Below are 19435 nucleotides of genomic sequence, written 5' to 3' on the forward strand. Positions count from 1 at the left end.
CTCTCTCTCTCTCTCTCTCTCTCTCTCTCTCTCTCTCTCTCTCTCACACACACACACACACACACACACACGTGCTCTTTCTTGCACACACACACACTCTCTCACATGCACACACATGGACTAAACCCTGCATGCTTTCCATGTGCATCACATTCCCTGCTTTCCAATCACCATAAAACAACAGCTACTGATGGAAAAATCAGAGATGCCCATTACTTTTCTTTACCCTAATAAAGGTCTCAAACTTCCTTCCTAATCTGAGAGGCAGCGTGAAACAAATTTATAGAGATCTGAGATTTGCTAACTGTTGGAGCCCAAAAGACAAGTATTGTTACTATTGTGTGGGTGTGTTTGCCGTCATAATCAATGTTTATTCAAACTCTGTGATATATCACTAGGCACGGGAATGACAAATCATGATGCTTGGGATTTTATTGGCTCATTAGAAAAGATGCATAAAATTCATTCTTTAGAGATCTTACAGCATAGCTCTACTTATTTTATTAATTGGTAGTTTTCTCATTATTATTTAAAAGTATTGCAAGATGATAATTTTTCAAAAATCAAACAACACAGAAATGTTGGAGTGGATTTATGTGGAACTGCTCCCTTATATACTGCCTACCCTATCACATGGCAAATATCTGGATGAACCAATGGTGAAGCATCTGTCCCAAAATAGACCAATCAGATTCTCTCTCCCTGGAATGTAAAAGCTTGACTGGAAGGTGACTGCAGCTGAAACGTTTTGCACCTGCACTTTTGAAAGAAGGCGCTTTCCTACCTGGGAATGCTTAGTTCTGGCACTTTCCAACACCCAATTTTCAGTTTTTCCATTGATGTTAGGAACTATTACAGTATTCTTCTATCAAATCCCATTTTTGCTTCTTGACTGAGCTGGTCAGTCTCTGCTGCATGCCACCAAAGGCACCTCAACTGATTCAAATGTAGTGAGTATAGATTTTACGATCAAAGTCAGAGGTACCAAAATGTCACATTCTTTATTATCCTATATCTGACCTCAACGTTTAACTTGAGCCTCTACACACACTCATTAATACTTACACAGCATACTTTTCCAAAATGCTCTGTGACATATACAGTAAAAATGAATATGGTTAAAAGCACCTCCCACACAAAGACACCTTGGGGAGTAACACTACTGACAGTTTAGTATGTACCCTTCCAGACATATTTCTCTATAGCTAGGTATGTGGTTTTTAATACTTATTGCGTGCTTTCTATATTCCAGAAACAGTAGCGAAACTTCTCATCTACTCTATTCTATCTAATCTCATATCTCATTTAATTCTCACAATACTCCTTTAAGGCAAGAATAATGTCCTATTTTACAAATGAGAAAACCAAGGCGGGAAGACTTCTATAGAGTCCAGCTGCCCTCACTGATCTTAAACAGCCATGCAGACCTGTCATCATCCTGAACCGGAGGACGCTCTCAATGAGGAAAAATGGAAAGCTCGAGCACCTTGCTGGGGTCTGTTAGCTTGTTTATGCCCCATGTAAGCAAGGGTATCCTGCATGGGAGCAGAGAAGCCAGGGAAAGCGTTTTGTTCCTTTGTTTTATAATCTTTTCCTCAAAAAAAATAAAATTCACTTAGAAAATAATCAAATGGTCAGTGATTGCCCCCTTCCCTCTGTGACTCCCTTTAATTAAAGCCACTGTTTGTTAACCAACAAAAAAAGGCAAGCAAGGAAAAATATTTCCAAATAATCTCTTTTCCCTGATCCTTCTGATTTTTCTTTCCTTCCCCCTTCTGTCATAGCTGCTAACAAGAGAAACAGAAAGCACCATTCAATAGGAAAAAAAGCTTTTAAATATTCCAACTTTTTAGGAATGGTCCCTGAGTTCCTTTTTCTGCCCTTCTTACGAGAGTTTTTGTGGACGCTAACATGCGTGTAACATGGACATGCAACCATGTGGAAAATGAGAGGTGGTGACGATCTGCAGATGTGAATAGAACTGAGCAGGGAAAGAATGTCGCAGAAGAGCTCTGATGTGGAAGTCAGGTAGAGAGTGGTCAAGTGCCAGGTCTGCCAGGAACTAGCTGTGCACCTTGGGCTCCTCACACAACCTTCTGAAGCTCAGCTTTCTCTTTCATCAAATAGGGACAGTCACTAACACCTGCCCCTCTCTCCCTCCCTAGCAGGGTATTGTGAAAAATCCAACCAGACTGCTGTGGGAAAGTGCTCAGCAAAACTGCAAGGAGCTATATAAATATATCACTATCATAATTCCTTAGCCATTCTCCTGCTATTCCGCAGGCCCATATTGTCCCTAAAATGTTGTCGTTCTTTAAACTCAGGCAGGCAAGACATGGCCTCTGAGGTTTCTTTCTTCCTTATTTCCTTGAGTGAAATGAAAAGGAACCAGAAATATTCAGAGGTGAGTCTCAGTGCATGGCATGTAACAAACATGCCCTGTCCCGCAGAGGCACCTTCTCTGCTTCCCAGTGGCAGTCTCATCGTTGGCTCCTGGGAGGAGTGAAACCAGGGGAGTCGTTATGGTGGGCATTCTTGCACTGTCATCCTAACTCAGGCTATTATGGTCCTGAGACAGTGATGCTGCGGTCCCCATTAGCTCAGCCCATTTCTTTTCCAACCACTCTTATCCCACTTGATAAGATATTAACCACATGGAGCTTTCCATGCTGCAACGCATCTCCCAGTAGGTGAGCTCAGTCATGCAGTAGAGGTCAGATGTAACTAAGCACCTGTTTCGGATGTGCTTGGAGTAAGGCGATGTGCCTGTGCCAAGGAGCAGACGACTCCCTTGTAAAAAGTCCCTTCGCTAACTCATCAGTGTGTTTCTCAGCCCCAAGAGGCCACATCTTATTGTAGTAACATGACCTCAGTCTTTGGGCAGACCAGAGTTGGAATTCCTCTTCTGTCACTAAGACGTCTCCTAGGTTAAGTCTTGAAATGATGATCTAGTTTCCTATCTCTGTCTTGCATGTAGGCAGTATCCTGGAAATTCCAAATTGTGCCCGCCAGAGTCCCTTTTCCAATTTGATCACAAGGGAAACCTTGACGGTCTATCGACCTGAGGTCCTGAGGAGGCCTGAATGGGAGTAGCCCTGTGTTACATGAAGGAAGAGGGGAATTGTGCCTGTTTCTCCACAAAGGGGCAAGGCAGAGAGAGAGGAGGGAAAGGACAGCTAGACGACAAAGGAAGGCCTTGCACAGTGATGTGACAGGGGTCCTGTCCCCCAAATCTTCAGTAAAGCCACTAAACTCATATCTTTGGTCCAAGTGGATTTGGTGAGGTTGGGAATGACCACAGCAATGAACTTCATACCCATGTTAACGGGCGTTGGAGCCAAAGCAACAAGTATGGAAGCAGGAAGTGGATGAAGAGAGACAAACTTGAGGAACAAAGCCCCAGGGACTTTCAGAAATACAGGGAAAATCTCTGACCCTCCCAGCCCATAAAATAGGAATTTGAGTCAAGATTAACTGGATATCAAAAGAATAGAAACGTCCTTAACAACAGAGTTGCACCATTGTCATCATCATCCCCACCATCACCATCACCATCATCATCATCATCATCATCATCATCACATCATCGGATGTGCTGATTGCCTGCCTATGGAATGCAGAGAACCGGCTTTAGGCAATGAAACCTGGGGCCCAGCAAGCTAGCACACTCTTAACCAGGACTGCATTACTGGAGAACTTCTAACTGGTTTTCACCCACCTCATTGTTGAAACACGGAGCTGTGTCTCTGTTCACTGCTCCCCACCAGCGAGTATCTATAAGATACTCTTTGCCTTTGCATATTCTTCCAGCCCCTTTCAGTCCAACAGCAAAGACTTTTCCTGAGTCTGGAAGTCCATCGGTCTCCCACTTAATCTGCTCACTATTCTGACGAGACTGGTACTGCAGTGAGCCCCAGTTATAAATTACTTACCTGCTGGCCATCATTTTAATATAAATCGATTTTAAAAATCAGCAAAGGAATATATTTTCATTTGGAGTTAAAGAATCCATTTTTTATTTGAGTTTGAGTCTGGTCTAGAAGAGATGGCAGAAAAAATGGCACTGAGGCTGACACAGCTAATGATATGGTGGAGATCCCATGGGCAGCCGATATTTCACTTGCAGCCACCTCTGTCTTGGCCTCGCTGCCTACAATACTTTCTTTCTTTCCTCCCTTCCTTCCTCCCTTCCTTCCTTCCTTCCTTCCTTCCTTCCTTCCTTCCTTCCTTCCTTCCTTCCTCCCTCCCTCCCTCCCTTCCTTTCTTTTATAGCCACTTCCATTTAACACCCACCGCCTATGATGGAACCATTATGATGATATCTGTACTCTAAGCAGCCATGATTGGTCTTGACACATTATCACCCTAAGAGCTCAGCCACATTGCACTAAGTCCTATTTATAATAACCCTTGGCAGGAGTCACAAGAATAAAACCTGGTGGTACATACTTATGGGCCACCTTTCATCTGAGGAGATCTGAACGCTTTACAAGCTTAATTAAACTTCAGCATCTACCTGACTGATGAGATGTGTGGGGCCTCAGGAAGCTGAAGAAGAGCAACATTGCTAATTGCAGACTGGAGAAGGCTCTGAATAGAGATAAACAAAGAAATCAACAAAGCCAGCAAGAGTCACCTCCTTTAGTGGGAAATGTTTGTTGAGCAAATTTCTCCAGGGTGGGCTGAAGTAGTCATAGGTGAGTGATGAAGGGGCTGTAGAGAGCTTCTGATCTGGCGTTTCTCCATGTAGGCAGGGGACCTGAGATTTGTTTCTTTTATCAAAAGAGGATTAAGTTAATGCAACACGCTCAAGTGTTTTTAAGGATGAGGAAACTGAGCTCCTGAAAGAGGTGGTAATCTGCCCGTGGGCACATGGCTGCCAAGTTCATATGCTGTTCCCCCTTCTCGCCCAATGTCCTTCTACCCTAGACCTTGACCTGCAAACCCCATTTGCCCTTCAAGACTCAGCTTAACATCTGCCTCCTTGGTAAGGCTTCTCGGACTTTCCTGGGAGAATATGTTGCTCCCTCCTCTGTGCCTTTGTGTAGTTTATACTTGCACAATAGCTAGAGCAATTGATAATGTTTATTGAGCGCTTACTAAGTGCTTAATGTACATTTCATCCACACAATAAAGTTATAAGGCAGGTGCAGTTCTCATCTCCATTTTTCAGATAAATTAACAGGCCCAGAGAGGTTCAGTGACTCTCCCAAGATGGCACAGCTAATAAGTGTGAGACAGCCTGGCTGCAGAGCTCATATTTCAAAAAGACTTCACCACACTGCCCCCTCCCTAGCAGCACAGCTGTTATGGAAGAGGTCTGTTTACATATTTGCTCCCTTCTCTGGTTTGTAAGCTTCTATGGGAGAGGTATATCATTTAGAATCTGATGGCTGCAAACAACAGATACCCACCTCAAAGTGGGTTAAAGCACAAGGGACATCCAGAGGAAAGGTGGCCAGAATTCATTGATTTGGGGGCTTAGTGACATCACCAAGGACTCGGGTTCCTTTCATCTTTCTGCTCTGTCACCCCTGATGTGTGCACTTAGTTCCCCTTGCAGTTACAAAATAACTGCCCCAAGTCCAGGCCTCAAATCTGGACCTGAACCATGCAGAAAAGATGCTGTATTTTCTTCCGTGTCTTTTTCTCATAGCACAGATATCATTTCCAGAAACCTCCCTGTGGACTTCCCTTTGAGTCTCACTGGTCAGAATGCCTATGCCTAAACCAAACACTGGCAAGGACACTGAAAGCACCATGACCGGTTTAGACCAATTCAGCCTCCCCTCCAGCACCAGACACAGGATGGGACAGAGACCTGTCAAGAAGTAAGGTAAGGTAAAAGGTGAAGATGAGACAGCCAACACTCCCTGATGCAGTCGTGAGGACAAGAGAAAATCTGATGTCCCATTACTTATTGTCCAGTTCTTTGGACTTTAGCATGTGAATAAAACTCGGTTGAACCAAACTATAACTGAGAGAGAAACTCATTTCCCCAAATGCCCAGTACAGAATTTTTACCATCATTCCCTGGAACTAGGGTGTGATGACATGTGACTAAGATACATGTCCGAGACAGCTCTCAATTTACAAAATTAATTCACCAATGCTTCCATCTTTAGATTCTAATCTCTCACACAGTCTAGTCTCTAGGCAATGGGATCCTTTTTCAAAAGCAGGTCAAAAAGAGAGCAACATGAAATAGAATCATAAAAATGTTAGTCTTACCATAAATTCAAGGTTCATGTCAACCTTGACATTCTTCTCAGAAACACAGTGTGTTCTTAAAAATGAGACTCATTCAGGCAGAGAGGTTAATTGTAAAAACCATTACATTTCCGGACCTTCTTGTAGCTATCCAGTAAGATTTCCTGCAACCGGGTTTGTCTACATCTGCCCCTGACAGCCAGGTACATGAAGATGAGATCGTTTAAGCAATTCTTGGGGGACCCAGATCATGGTCAGAGAGGGAAATACCAAGAAAAGGAAAATGATCTCCAAGCACAAAAATAATGTACCTTAGCAAGGAATAAGACTGGAGAAGAGGGAGACACAAATAATGAACATGTGGCCCAGAGAAGTTGGAAAGCTGCCCAAGGTCACACAGCTAGTAACGGCTAATGCAAGAGTCATACCCAGTTTCAAGGAATATTGTAGTTCTGTCACCGACATGGTCTTTCTCTTCCTTTTTTTAGAAGCATCCATAAGGGCGCATTTGGAGGCCTTTATCTTTGGGAGAGGCTTGTAACTCAGGAGACCCAGGAAAGGTAGAGATTGAAGGAGGCAGAGTAGGGAGAGGAAGCCAGACGCCCAAGATTGGCTGGAGGATCTGGGCTTTCAACAAGAGCTGCACTGGGAAGCCTGGTAGGGTCCAGTTGGTCCAGCTTTGTGGGGAAGGAAAAGAGCAAAGTTTTCAATGAAGATGCCCATCTGGGGCACAAAGAGGTACATGGGCAGGAACACCACTGTATGAGGTGTCTCAGGACCCAAACAAGGCTTAGCGGAGGACAGAGACAAGAAAAGGAGGAGACCTCGCCCCCCTACAATCTGGACAATTAAACAGAAACAGGAAGGAAAGGGAATAACAAAATGATAATAGTGAGCTCTTAGACAGACTTTTAAGTACAGGATAGGGACTAATTTAAGCATCACAATAAGGTACTAATTAATTACGATTAATCATCGGATATTATACAATTGTTATAATTAGTATTAGTACTAATTATATACTAATATACTAATAATATTATTGTTACTGCATTTTACAGATGAGTACATTGAAGCTCAGAGAGATCAAGTAATTTACTCAAAGTCACACACCTGGTAAATTTTAAATCCAGACAATCTGGCTTGCGGGTTTATGTTCTTAACCATTTCACTTAATAGCAACCTCCGAGAACATTTCGAAGCAAAATTTAAGCTGAGTTGAGTCTACTTTGATTTAATGCAATAATTTTTATATCTGACATTTCCCCAGCAGTGTACTATTTGCAAAGTGTTTTGCTTCCATAGTTCTGGAATCTCAGCCCTACTACTTACTTACTGTATGACTTCAGGTCATTTACTGACTAAGCTTCAGTTTTCCCATCTGTACAGTGGGGACAATCATGCCTGTTGGAAGGGTTAAAAGAATAATAGCCCTGGTCCAAGCCCATAACAAGCACTCAATAAGTGTTTGCTGCTCATGTTGTTGTGATTATTAATATCACACTAGAACTTCGCAACAGCAGTGTGGGGTAGATAAGATTTACTATCCTCATCTCTCAGATGCGGAAACCAACAGTCATAGAAGGGAAATAATTAGCCAGAAAGGGAACAGCCAGAAAGCAGAAATGCCAGACTTGGAAAATGTTCCAACTCCAAGACTGTCGCACTGCTGCCAACCCTCAACTTCTATCTCCTCTTTCTTCCCCAGGAGGCACTGTTATATGAACCAGATCATTCCACGGGACTGTGGAAAAGTTTGAAGCAATTGGAGATCAAGGCTCAGGAAGAAGCTCTGAGGAATTAAGAACGTTTTCAAGGTGAAAATAGGTGCCGATGTAGTGACAGACGAGCAGCACTTTCTCTCATCCCCAAGCAACTGCCAGAGGGGCAGGTGGAACCAAGGCCGGGGTTACATACTGTGATGAGCTGCGCCAACCCCACGAGCCACAGCGGCTTGGCCATGGGTGTGTGGTGGTGTGTCCTCAGTCCAGGAAGTAAAAGTAAACAGAGCAATATTTTTTAAAAACTGTCTAAAATAATCCAGTACCACCTGAAACTGTACTCAACTTTAGGTTTGTTTTTTGGTTTGGGTTTGGTTTTCTGTGATTCTGCATTTCAATGAACTTGAACAAGTTTCTATTAGTACATCCTGTTCTGATACATGGTACATTCAGTTCTATGGCTACAGGCAAAGAGCTGTGAAAAAGTCAGTTTGTCTTGAGGTGTAAAATTTTAGCTGACTCCTTAAGACTCGATTTCTATGTCAATACAGTAACATGATTGTAAGAGTCTGAGAGTTGGGGTATCTGGGTTTGAGGCCAGCCCTCCCAGACTGAAAATTGTATGCTTCCTTCTACATTATTCTGAGGCTTCAGCAATATTTTTTCCCTTTTAGAATGAATGAAAGTTCTTATTTTGTATCCTTTTGTAGTAAGGTGTTTTTTAAAAAGCGACTTGAATATATGCTACCTGCAGAGCTTCGTCTCATTAACATCCAATGATTTATTCAGCAAATTGTTAATGAACATCCACTAAGTGCCAGGCAGTGTGCCAGGCAGCCAGAAAACAATAAACAAGACAGACTCCTCATGGAGTTCACAGTGAAGTATCCTTTATGCTTATGTATAGCTTTTGTTAACAGCTAAAAAGACAGAGACTGCAAATACTTTGGATTTCCCCCATAGCACCTAGGACATGGTGTGGGTCATGGAAGCCACATAATATGCTCAGAATTTAACTTAAACAACGAATTCTCCAGTTAAGATGTATACTTCTCTCTAATTAGATGATATTCTACGTATGCCCACAAGGTGGAGATCTTGCTTACAGTTTACCCAAGCTGAAAGCAACACGTAAAAAAAAATTTTTCTTGGCAGAAGTTAAACCAAAAGAGAAAAAGAAATAAATTCAACTTATTGAGTACCTTTTTAGTGTAATATACCTGTTAAGTGTCAGGAGAAATAGAAAGTTGATAAGACATAACCCCTGCCTTCTAGGGAACGTTGGGGATCAGGAGCTTGCACACAGCAGGAAGACAGTAACTTTCAATGACTTGAATATGTTTTGATGTGTCCTTATGTCCATAGTAATCTCATCATCAGATAAGATCCATAAAAAGGCATGATATAGCCACTGCATGGTGCAGAACAGATTCAACAAAGATCCTATACTTCGACCAATATAGAAACACTTGAGGGTATATTGGTTTGGTGCTGAAAGGCCCTCCTGTGTTCTGATGCTTCTGCCTAACCACAAACCTTACAGTGTCTGCCCTTTAACTCTAGAACATTCATTCTTTCATGAACAAAATATTCTCAGTGCCAGCTGATAATATCAGCTACACAAACTCCCATGTGTAGCTGATAAGGGGATAAGAGAGAAAAGAAACACATGTAAGAAAACATTTTAAACTCCTGCTTTCAGGAAGTGGAGTCCACCCCCACCCACAATCATGTGTCTTACCTGGGAATTTTGGGTTGGATCTAGGACACACTCTGGTACAGAGAGAGAAGAGGAAGGAATGATTCTTATCCAAGAGCTTTTCTGATGGACTGAACCGGAAGGTGGCTGGAAGGCAACAGTGGTTTGTCGTTTTGTTATTTGTTTGTTTGGTTGGTTTGTTGGTTTTGCTCCTCCACCCCCTTCCCCAACCATTTCTTTTCCCCTTAAACCATTACACCAGTACGTCAAATGAAGTATGGGGATTTTTCTTCATTTGTTGAACTGAAAAATCACATTTGGCAAATAAAGTGACTGGCTAAATGACAGTAAATTAAAAAAAAAAGAATGCTAGCAACTTAATTAAAATATTGAACTTTCTTAATGGAGGAAAAATCAAGGGGCATGCCTCCAGGAGACCAGAGTATGAATTTTAGTTTTCTCCACTTGCTAACTGTGGGATCTTGAGCAAACGCCATCCATTCTCCGTGTCTCTGGTTCCGCGTGAGCTAAACAGTATCCCTGACATGCGTCTCCCCCCGCACTAGGTAGGATCCTGGGTTATAATGCTCTCATAACAACCTGAACGTCCCCCTAGAATATAAGTTACATGAGCACAGGGACCTGGATCTGTGGATTTTACTGCTCTGAGACCAGAACGGAGGACAGACGCTTTTTCGAATGGATGAACGAATGGATGGGGGCTGGGGGCTAACCTAGGTGTTCCACTTGCACAGCGAGGTTTAATTCCCGGTGAGTCCCTTGGGAAAGGTGCTGTGACCAACCTCAAAGCGCACAAGCCCGCAGCGACCAGTGGTGGTGAGCGCGCTCGGGAAAGGGGGTGTTGGTTCAAAGTTGTTTGCTACAGATGGTTCCTCTACCGGGTTGGAGTCACATCCTCTGTGGCTCAGAGTCCCAGGGATTTACATAAGGCTGGGTGAATCACGCCGTCGGCAACGGAGAAGGCGAAGGGACCCGCCCTAATCCTCGCCAGGCGGCGCCCGGAGCGCGGGGGTTCAGTCTGAAGTTTGCAGAAGGCCAGACGCTGCCCTGGCCCAGGAACACCGCGACCACTCCAAACTCCGCGAGGGCCAAGGTCGCGTTCCTCCCACCCGGCGGGACTCCATCCAGCTCAGTACCGCCCCCTCCGACGCCCCCGCGCGGGAGCCACCAGCCCGGCTTCTTCCTGGCCCCTAAGTCCGGGACTGAGTGTGGGGCCGCCTCTCTCGCTTGGAAGGAGACATCGCCGCTTTAAGAAGAAGAGGAGGAGAAGGGGGCGGAGGAGTGGGGGGCGGGGAGCGGCGGCAGAGGAGGGGGAGGGGGATCCCCCTCGCTCCCACGTGGTCCGGACGCCTGTGAATCGCGCCCGCCGGAGGGTCTCACAGCGAAATACAAAAGCAGCTGGGAAGCGGCAGCGAAGCGAGTTCCCAGCGCCGGGCAGAGCCCCGCAGCGCCCCGCGGCCGCGATAAAGACCGAATCCCGCGGCGCCCGGCCCGGAGCGGCAGCCCGGAGCCCGCGCCTCGCTTCTTTCAGACCCCGCTCCTGGCACGGGACGCCCGCAGCGGCTCCCTGAAAACTTTCCGGGCGCTGCTCACCTTGGCGGCCGGTGCAGACAGCCCTCCCCGGCAGCCCCCTGGCGAGCACAGGCGGCACGTGCCAGCCCGGCGGCCCCGGCCCGAGGAGCGCGACGCGGTGCATGGGGGTGTCTTCTGGAGCCGCAGCCTGGAAGAGCAGGTGCCCCGGGGCTTCTCGGAGGCCCAGGCGGCGGCGTGGCTGGAGGCGGCGCGCGGCGCCCGAGTGGTGGCCCTGGAGCGCGGGGGCTGCGGACGTAGCTCCAACCGGCTGGCGCGCTTCGCCGACGGCACCCGAGCCTGCGTGCGCTACGGCATCAACCCGGAGCAGATACAGGGCGAGGTCCTGTCCTACTACCTGGCGCGACTGCTGGGCCTTCAGCGCCACGTGCCGCCGCTGGCACTGGCCCGGGTAGAGGGTCGGGGCGCGCAGTGGGCGCAGGTGCAGGAGGAGCTTCGTGCGGCGCACTGGACGGAGGGCAGCGTGGTAAGCCTGACGCGCTGGCTCCCCAACCTCACGGATGTAATGGTGCCCGCGCCCTGGCGCTCGGAAGACGGCCATCTGCGGCCCCTACGCGCCGTGGAGGGCGAGCTGGCCAACCGCAGCCAGGCGGAGCTGGTGGACTTGGTGCAATGGACAGACTTGATCCTCTTCGACTACCTGACGGCCAACTTCGATCGGCTGGTCAGCAACCTCTTCAGCCTGCAGTGGGACCCGCGCGTCATGCATCGCGCCACAAGCAACCTGCACCGCGGCCCCGGCGGGGCACTGGTCTTTCTGGACAACGAGGCGGGCTTGGTGCACGGCTACCGGGTGGCAGGCATGTGGGACAAGTATAACGAGCCATTGCTGCAGTCAGTGTGCGTGTTTCGAGAGCGGACAGCGCGGCGCGTCCTGGAGCTGCACCGCGGGCAGGACGCGGCCGCCCGGCTGCTGCGTCTCTACCAGCACCATGAGCCTCGCTTTCCGGAGCTGGCTGAGCTTGCCGACCCCCACGCTCAGCTACTGCAGCGCCGCCTCGACTTCCTCGCCAAGCACATTTTGCACTGTAAGGCCAAGTACGGCCGCCGACCGGGGACTTAGCATCACCCGGAAGAGAGAGAGAGCTTTGGGGCATGTAGAATGGGAGAAGGACCGTCGCCTCTGCCACCGCCTGGGACCAGCCGGCCAACGCCCCGCCAGGGTCCTGAGCGCGAAGGCGGCTAAAAACTTAAGCTTCAGCCACTTGCCCCTTTCTCTCAGTCCTAGGTTGTTTCAAAGTTCTGGGAGGAGAGCTCATCGAGGCCAGAGTGTAACATCCCCTCCACCCAGCTTATAAAAGGATTCTTCCCTGTGCCAGCCAGGGAGTTTGGATCCGAGGAAACTGCCTGCCAGAGTTTGGCCCCGCGGTGGCCGTCTCTGTGGGAGATGCATCCCATTCCTTGCCCTCCCCCCATTTCCTTTCCCCAAAAGGAAAACTTCTATTTGAGCCGTTGAGCTTAATTCTGCAGTTTCCTACCAAACGCAGCGCTGGCGGCCCAGAGCAGGGCTATGACATTGCCTGGTGGAGCCCCCTTCCTGTGTTCTCCCTTTGTTCCGGCTGGTGATGGTGAGATCACTGTTAAGAGCTGGGGAACGGATTCGGATAGGACAAAGAGCAAGACCTCCAGAACCTGGGGAGTCCTGCAGACGCTGACTGTGTGTCTGACTTGTTCTGTACCGCTTGTCATTTGGGCCCGAAGGCTACACATGCGGGACTGGCTGTATGCACTGAGTCAAATAATTTCTCCCTCCCCCTCCCAACCGACCAAAATTTTGACGATGACGACGTCCACCAGAAAAAAAAAAAAAAAATCAGTTTCATGCACTTTACTTTGTTTTTATTTTGATTTTTTATTCAGAAAAACTTTTTTATTTGACAAGATTTGCATACTATGTATATATGTGCATAAAATGTGGTGTAAATATACTAAACAAACTTATATTTCAATAAAAGGGAGTTTAAAATTTAGAATTTAATTCCTTTGGTTTTAACTGTTTGAGGTATCTAATGCCTTACCTGGTTTTAGAATGCGCTTTACAGTTTCTCCCTTGCAGATGTGCTTTTAAAACAAAGGATGCATATACATCCCAGTTGTGACTACAGAACTTATAGAATTGAACAAAGACAATAACAGATTCCCCTGTTCTGCTCACTCAAATGAACCCCAATGCTGGGAATTACAGAGTTTAGCATAGAATGTGGGGGAAGGTGGAAAGAGGGAAGGAAAGTATTCTATCTCCTGGCAAATAAAACTTTGATATAAAGAGATTTCACTGTAATATAATCCTGTATTAATCATGTGACAACTATGACAGAACAAGATGTACAGACTAAAATATGACAAATGTCCTTTTAAACTTAACTATAGTGGTCACATACTGCACATTATTCTCAGCATTGTAATTACCATGCATCACAATGTGTACGGATAATAAGCTGAACACATTTCAAGCAGGTAGAGAAAGTCATAAATTAATTCTTTTTAATCTGGCATAAATTCCATTGCGTCCAGATCATAATCAACATCTGGACTCATCCAGCTCTCTTAAGAGATTGTACTTTTCTTTTTCCAGGTACTAATTACATGGTCCTCTCAGAGCTGCCATTGTGAGACCATGAAAGCGTATAATAATTTGTATATCGCATTTGGACCCTTACTTCTTGGGGACTTCAAATTTAGAAAATATTTTTGGATTGTCTTAAACTCCTTTTTGATCCATGGGGGAAGGAAGAGGGGTTTGATTTTTGTTTTTTTTTAAAAAAGCCATTGGTGTTTTATCTCGGCATTTTATTTGCTATCTGGGTCCAAATAATCTTGCCTATTATTTTCCCTTTACTTAATAACCTTTTTAACTCAAAACAACTTTTGTTTAAGTTTTTTTATTTGACTTACATTTGTAAACCTAGAGTTTTATAAACTCATGAAGATATTAAATCTCGGTGGGTTCCCCTTCTCGCTCTGCATTATAACATGGCGTTTTATTTAACTACTATTTAACACCATCCTTATGTTTTCAGAGCCTTATGCTAAGCTAAGTCTTATCTCAACTGAAAAAATAGAGTCCATAAACTTTGTGGTATCAGCCAAATTTCTCACAATACAGTTATAATGTACTGATAATGACAAATATATATTCAAGACATTGTTAGCCTGAGACCTCTGATAATTACCTTTCAAAAAGAAACATGTCCATTGCTGATAATCAATTCATAAAAATATGAGATATGCTGCCTAAGTCAACAGAGGCTGCGCCAAGGAAAGGATAACTGTTAAGCATTCTACATTCTTACCCAACATGTTCATCAAGGAAAACGATGAGCAGCGATAAGTCAGAAGTTTCCCAGATTGTACAGGAAATACACCTTGACTCCCATATAATTCCAGCACTGTTCAGTTCTGGGCCAGCAGCATTCTCTACATTCCTCCTAAGACAGTTTCAAGCCCAGACTTGACCATGGTTAACCCAGAGGAAGAAACTAAGCATAATTTAAGTGGCTCTTCTCAGATTCTTTAGTGAATGAACCATATCTGCCTGTTCAAGAAATAAGTTTAATTACATGGTGGAGTTGTTAAGGGAACCAACTTAATTACAGACAGCAGGCTTTAGCTGTTGCTTATTCTTTGTGGGTAACTGGTAGGCTGCAGCATGGAAAGATCAATTAAAGTTTTGCCATGGTCAGTGAATGCCGCCAGGGCCAAATCATTTTTCCGATGAAGGAAAAAAACTTTCAGGCTGTAGCGTGATGTGGAAAGAGTAATGGGTTCTGCAGATAGACTATATTCTGAATTCTGTCCCTCACCTATTTACTTTCAGCAAGCCATTTAATTTAGTTCCCTCATCTATGAAATGGAGATTCGATCAGAGTACTGTAGGATTTAAAAGTTAACATATAAAACATAAGGACACATCATAAGTACTTTTTAAAAAACTCACTTCCTATTCATCTTTAAAGAAATTCTTGCCCTTCTTAACATTTCAGTAAACTTCTAATTTTCATCATCAAAACCAAATCTAGCAGTTTCCAAAGTCAGGTTCAGTTTTTGAAGTGTGGTAATAAACTAATTCAACAAATTATTAAGGACTTTCTTCAAGCACTATGAAAAGCACTAGATCATAAGGCCGAGGGCATAGGTTTGATCTCTACATGGGCTTGAGTGGCTGATTTCAGGATCCAAGCAGACCCTCTGCACCAAGGAAGCTGTAGTACAAATATATGAGGACGATTAAAAAAAATAGATGGCTTGTTGCAAATTCATCGCCACTTCTGGAAAGCATCAAAAAGTGATGAATCTTTGCAAGAACAATCCTCCCAATTCCTTCTGCCAAGAAAAAGTAGGCAGTTGACCTTTTCTCCCTGGATTTGACTGTTGATTAATTCACATTGTCAATGACAGTTCTAAACTCTATTAAGAGTACTCACCCTCCTGAATCAGGAAGAAAAACAAATTATTCTAACACATTTCAACACTTCTCAACCTTCTGCCTACGACTGCAGCTAGCAGAGTCCTCCAAGGCCTAGAGGTTGATTACGTGGATTAAATGAGTAAATATTTGTGATATTCTCAGAACAGTGCCTGGCACACAGTAAATGCAATATGTGTTTGTTTATTGGTGGAGTAGATAATTTTCTCTGCTACATCAAAACCGGAGACACTTTGAGCCCCAGGCAGAATCCTCTTTCATAATCCTGCTGTATCACTGCAATCATAGAGCACTTTCTACATGCTTCTATTTGGGCTGAGGAAGACCAGCTAGAGTCGGGGAGTCTGGCAGGAATTACGTAAAGCCCACTGTTGTCATCTGGTTGTCTCCCTTCTGAGCATGCCCCCTATATGAGTTGTCACATGCACCCTCTCATTTTCATAGAGAGGCTATGATTCTATTTCTTATGTGGCTCATTAGCTCCAGGGAGCAGTGACCAGTGGAATTTTGCACCTTCTGAGCTACCCAATAGTCATAGATGATCCAAACCTGGGCATTGAATATTTGTCTCCCGGCACACCTGCCCCAGCACACAACCACTGATCTCATATAATGTAAGGTTGGCAAGAGTACTAGAGGAGAGAAGGGCGTTCAGTTGATCCAGAAGCATAGGAATTGCTCCAGAAAGGAATAGAATATCAGCTGTCAAGGTGGTATGGAAACCACAGGACAGAGTTGACACCTACCTGCAAGCATACTTCAATTATTAGAATCAAATAGAAGGGATATTGGGAGTCAAGAGACCTGGACTACTTCTGACTCATGTGTGACTTGGGAAAGTCATTTCCCCTCCCTGGCTCCTGGTATCTTACCTGGAACATGAGATGTTTGATTCTATTGGTAGCTTTCCAGTTTTTTTTGACCAGAACTCACAATAAGTCACAGACTTTACATTGTGACCCCGCAGCATGTAGGCATGTGTGCGTGCGCGTGTGCGTGCGCGTGTGCGCGCGCACACACAGACACACACACACACACATAAAACTGAAACAGAAGTTTTACAAACAGTATATGCATAACACTTTTAATATTCAATTTAATTTTATTCTATTCCTTCTCTTCCTCTACTTCCCAAAGCTAGTTGTGACACACTAAGCCAATTTAATAACTCATCAGTGCACACAGTCTACATTGCAAAACACGGGGTTAGATGATCAGTTAGCTCCTTTCCAGATCTAAGATTCTAGGGAAATTTCTTATAACCGGTTTACCACCTACTACGGTTTTTCCCCTAAAGGAAATATGGATTTCAATTTTGTATATTTTGTATATTCTAAAAACAGAAAACCGAAGTGGTGTTTTTTCAAAATGTAGTTGGGAAAACTGCTCAATATCTTTTATAGGGTCTTTTTATAAACACCTTTAAAATCTCCTAAATGTGAGACATAACTTTCAGTCTGTTCTGACCACATGTGAGCAAATAGTGTTTTGCGGGGGGTTGGGATGGGGAATCCTTTGCTTCTCTGCCTCAGCATGGCCCGAGGATGACTCAAGAGGACAATTCCTTTTCTGTGGAATTATAAAGATCTGATGTAGGAGTCATAATTTTTTAATGTGATTGTTTTACCAATTTCTCTTTCTGTGTCCTGCTGTGGGAGAAACTTCATTAATAAACTATGTCTCAATGCTGCCTAGCTGGAATATTTTTCTCTGTAGGACTCCACCAAATATAGCTAAAGGAATGCTCATTTTATTTATCTTTTCAACTTTCTTTCCATTTGGGATGTCTCCTTGACACTTTTGAAATTTTTCTCTTAATGGCACCTTAATGTTTTTTTTAAAAGAATAGAAAACTAATTGTCCATCAAAACAACAAAAAAGAACTCGTTTCCCCTTTTTTTAGCACCTTATGATATCTTTTATAGTTTTAACAGTTATTTTACACCCTTTCTAGAAAAATTAAATAGCTTATGTATGGAACTGGCATTTTTTTTTTCAGCATCAGCTAACAGATTTTACTTTGCTGAGAAATTGCGTGTTAATAATAGAGAAGTAAAAAAAAATAAAAAAATAAAGTTCACAGCAAAAATAAATAAATAAATAGAGAAGTGTCACTTTTAATTTGATGGTCTTACATGATGCATTTGTCTCTGCCTGTTTACACATGCCCCTCAATGATTTTCTTTTAATGCTCATTAAAGTCTTTATCGTTATACAGGATAGTTTCGCTGCCCTAAAAATCCTATGTTCCACCTATTCATTCCTGCCTCCTTCATTGCCCCTGGCAACCACAGACCATTTTATTGTCCCCATAGTTTTATCTTTTCCAGAATGTCATTTTGTTAGAATCATGCAATATGTAGTCTTTTCATATTGGCTTCTTTCACTTAGTAATATGCATTTAAGGTTCTTCCATGCTTTTTCATGGTTTGATAGTTCATTTCTTTTTAGTGCTGAATAATATTTCATTGTCTGGATGTACTACAGCTTATTTATACATTCACCTACTGAAGAACATCTCGGTTGTTTCCAAGTTTTGGCAATTATAAATAAAGCTGCTATAAATATTTTTGTGCAGGTTTTTATGTAGACATAAGTTTTCATCTCCCTTGGATAAACACCAAGGAGAGCAGTTGCTGAGTGGTATGGTAAGAGTATGTTTAGTTTTGCAAGAAACTGCCAAACTGTCTTCCAAAGTCATATTTAGTTCTTCAAAACTTTCCAGTCATTTTTTAATGTTTTTCTTCTTTTCTTATGTTTTCAAGATGTATTCAGTACTTTAAAAGTGTACATCTGATTACTCTAGTATCTGAAGTTCTGGGGTGGTCTAATCCTGCCGTTCGTGGGCCTCCTGACTTTTACACACATTGAGTTACTGGGTAAAATACAGGACAACCATTTAACTTTAAATTTTAGATAAATGATGTATAATTTTTTAGAAAATGTGTTGCATACAATATTTGGGATACACTTATATTAAAAATTATTTGTTGTTTATCTGAAATTCAAAGTCACCTTGGTGTCTTGTTTTGTTTTGTTTTCCTAGATCTGGCAACCTGGCTTAACAAAGCTTTATGTTTTATAATTTTGGATTGTAAGCTCATGTTCATCCAAGTATATGTGAGACTCCCATCTCGTTCCCAAAAAGTTTTCATTTCCTTATGTCATCCCCCCATGGTTAAAGCCAAACTAGTTTACTTTTATAGTAATTATTTTGCCAAGAATTTGAGGTCCTAGCAGGTAGTATAAATTTAAATACTAAACATATATGGTGATAGGAGTCTTCCCAGAGACTTTTATTTCGCCCTAACCAGAAGAGTTCAGGCTAAACCAAGCAATCTCTCCTCATATCTCTCTTTGTTGGACCCCCTTTGAGAAAAGAAAATCATTGAGGGGCATGTGAGACCTTTATGAAGGGTCTTACAGAGATTGAACTCCACCCTCCCTTCCCCCGCCAATCATCTGATTACAAAGATGTCTCTCCCCACTCCTTCTCTCCATCTCTCCCTCTCTCTTCCCCGCCCCCCACACAAGCACACATGCGCGCGCACACACACACACACACACACACACACACACGATCCGGGCAGCCCCAGTTTCAGTTCACACCTATCACTCTGAATTTGATTCTCTCTTTGTTTTGGACCCATGGGGATTTTCCTTACATTTTTATGAGCTCAGCTATGCATTTAAAAAGATGTTTGTTATATTTTATAAAACATTTATAGGTGTTTTATAGAGGAAAGGTTTTTAGGTCATTTGCCTTAT

General features: G+C 43.8%; 2 protein-coding genes across 2 annotated transcripts in view; one reads left to right on the forward strand and one right to left on the reverse strand.

Moving 5' to 3' along the window:
• Positions 1–10917, reverse strand: part of PAMR1 (peptidase domain containing associated with muscle regeneration 1) — a 141381-nt gene extending 130464 nt beyond the window's left edge. Inside the window, exon 1 of the mRNA XM_025044130.1 lies at positions 9673–10917. The gene's annotated coding sequence lies outside the window, so the exon portion shown is untranslated. The remainder of the gene's footprint in view (positions 1–9672) is intronic.
• FJX1 (four jointed box 1) overlaps positions 1–13211 on the forward strand; it is a 15943-nt gene extending 2732 nt beyond the window's left edge. The window contains exon 2 of the mRNA XM_015586353.2: positions 10905–13211. Within this exon, the coding sequence (XP_015441839.1) occupies positions 10905–12304 (1400 nt within the window). The 3' untranslated portion in view covers positions 12305–13211. The remainder of the gene's footprint in view (positions 1–10904) is intronic.
• Positions 13212–19435: the final 6224 nt, after the last annotated feature.

This window comes from Pteropus alecto, unplaced genomic scaffold, assembly GCF_000325575.1.
Source record: "Pteropus alecto unplaced genomic scaffold, ASM32557v1 scaffold71, whole genome shotgun sequence".
Taxonomy (NCBI): Eukaryota; Metazoa; Chordata; class Mammalia; order Chiroptera; family Pteropodidae; genus Pteropus; species Pteropus alecto.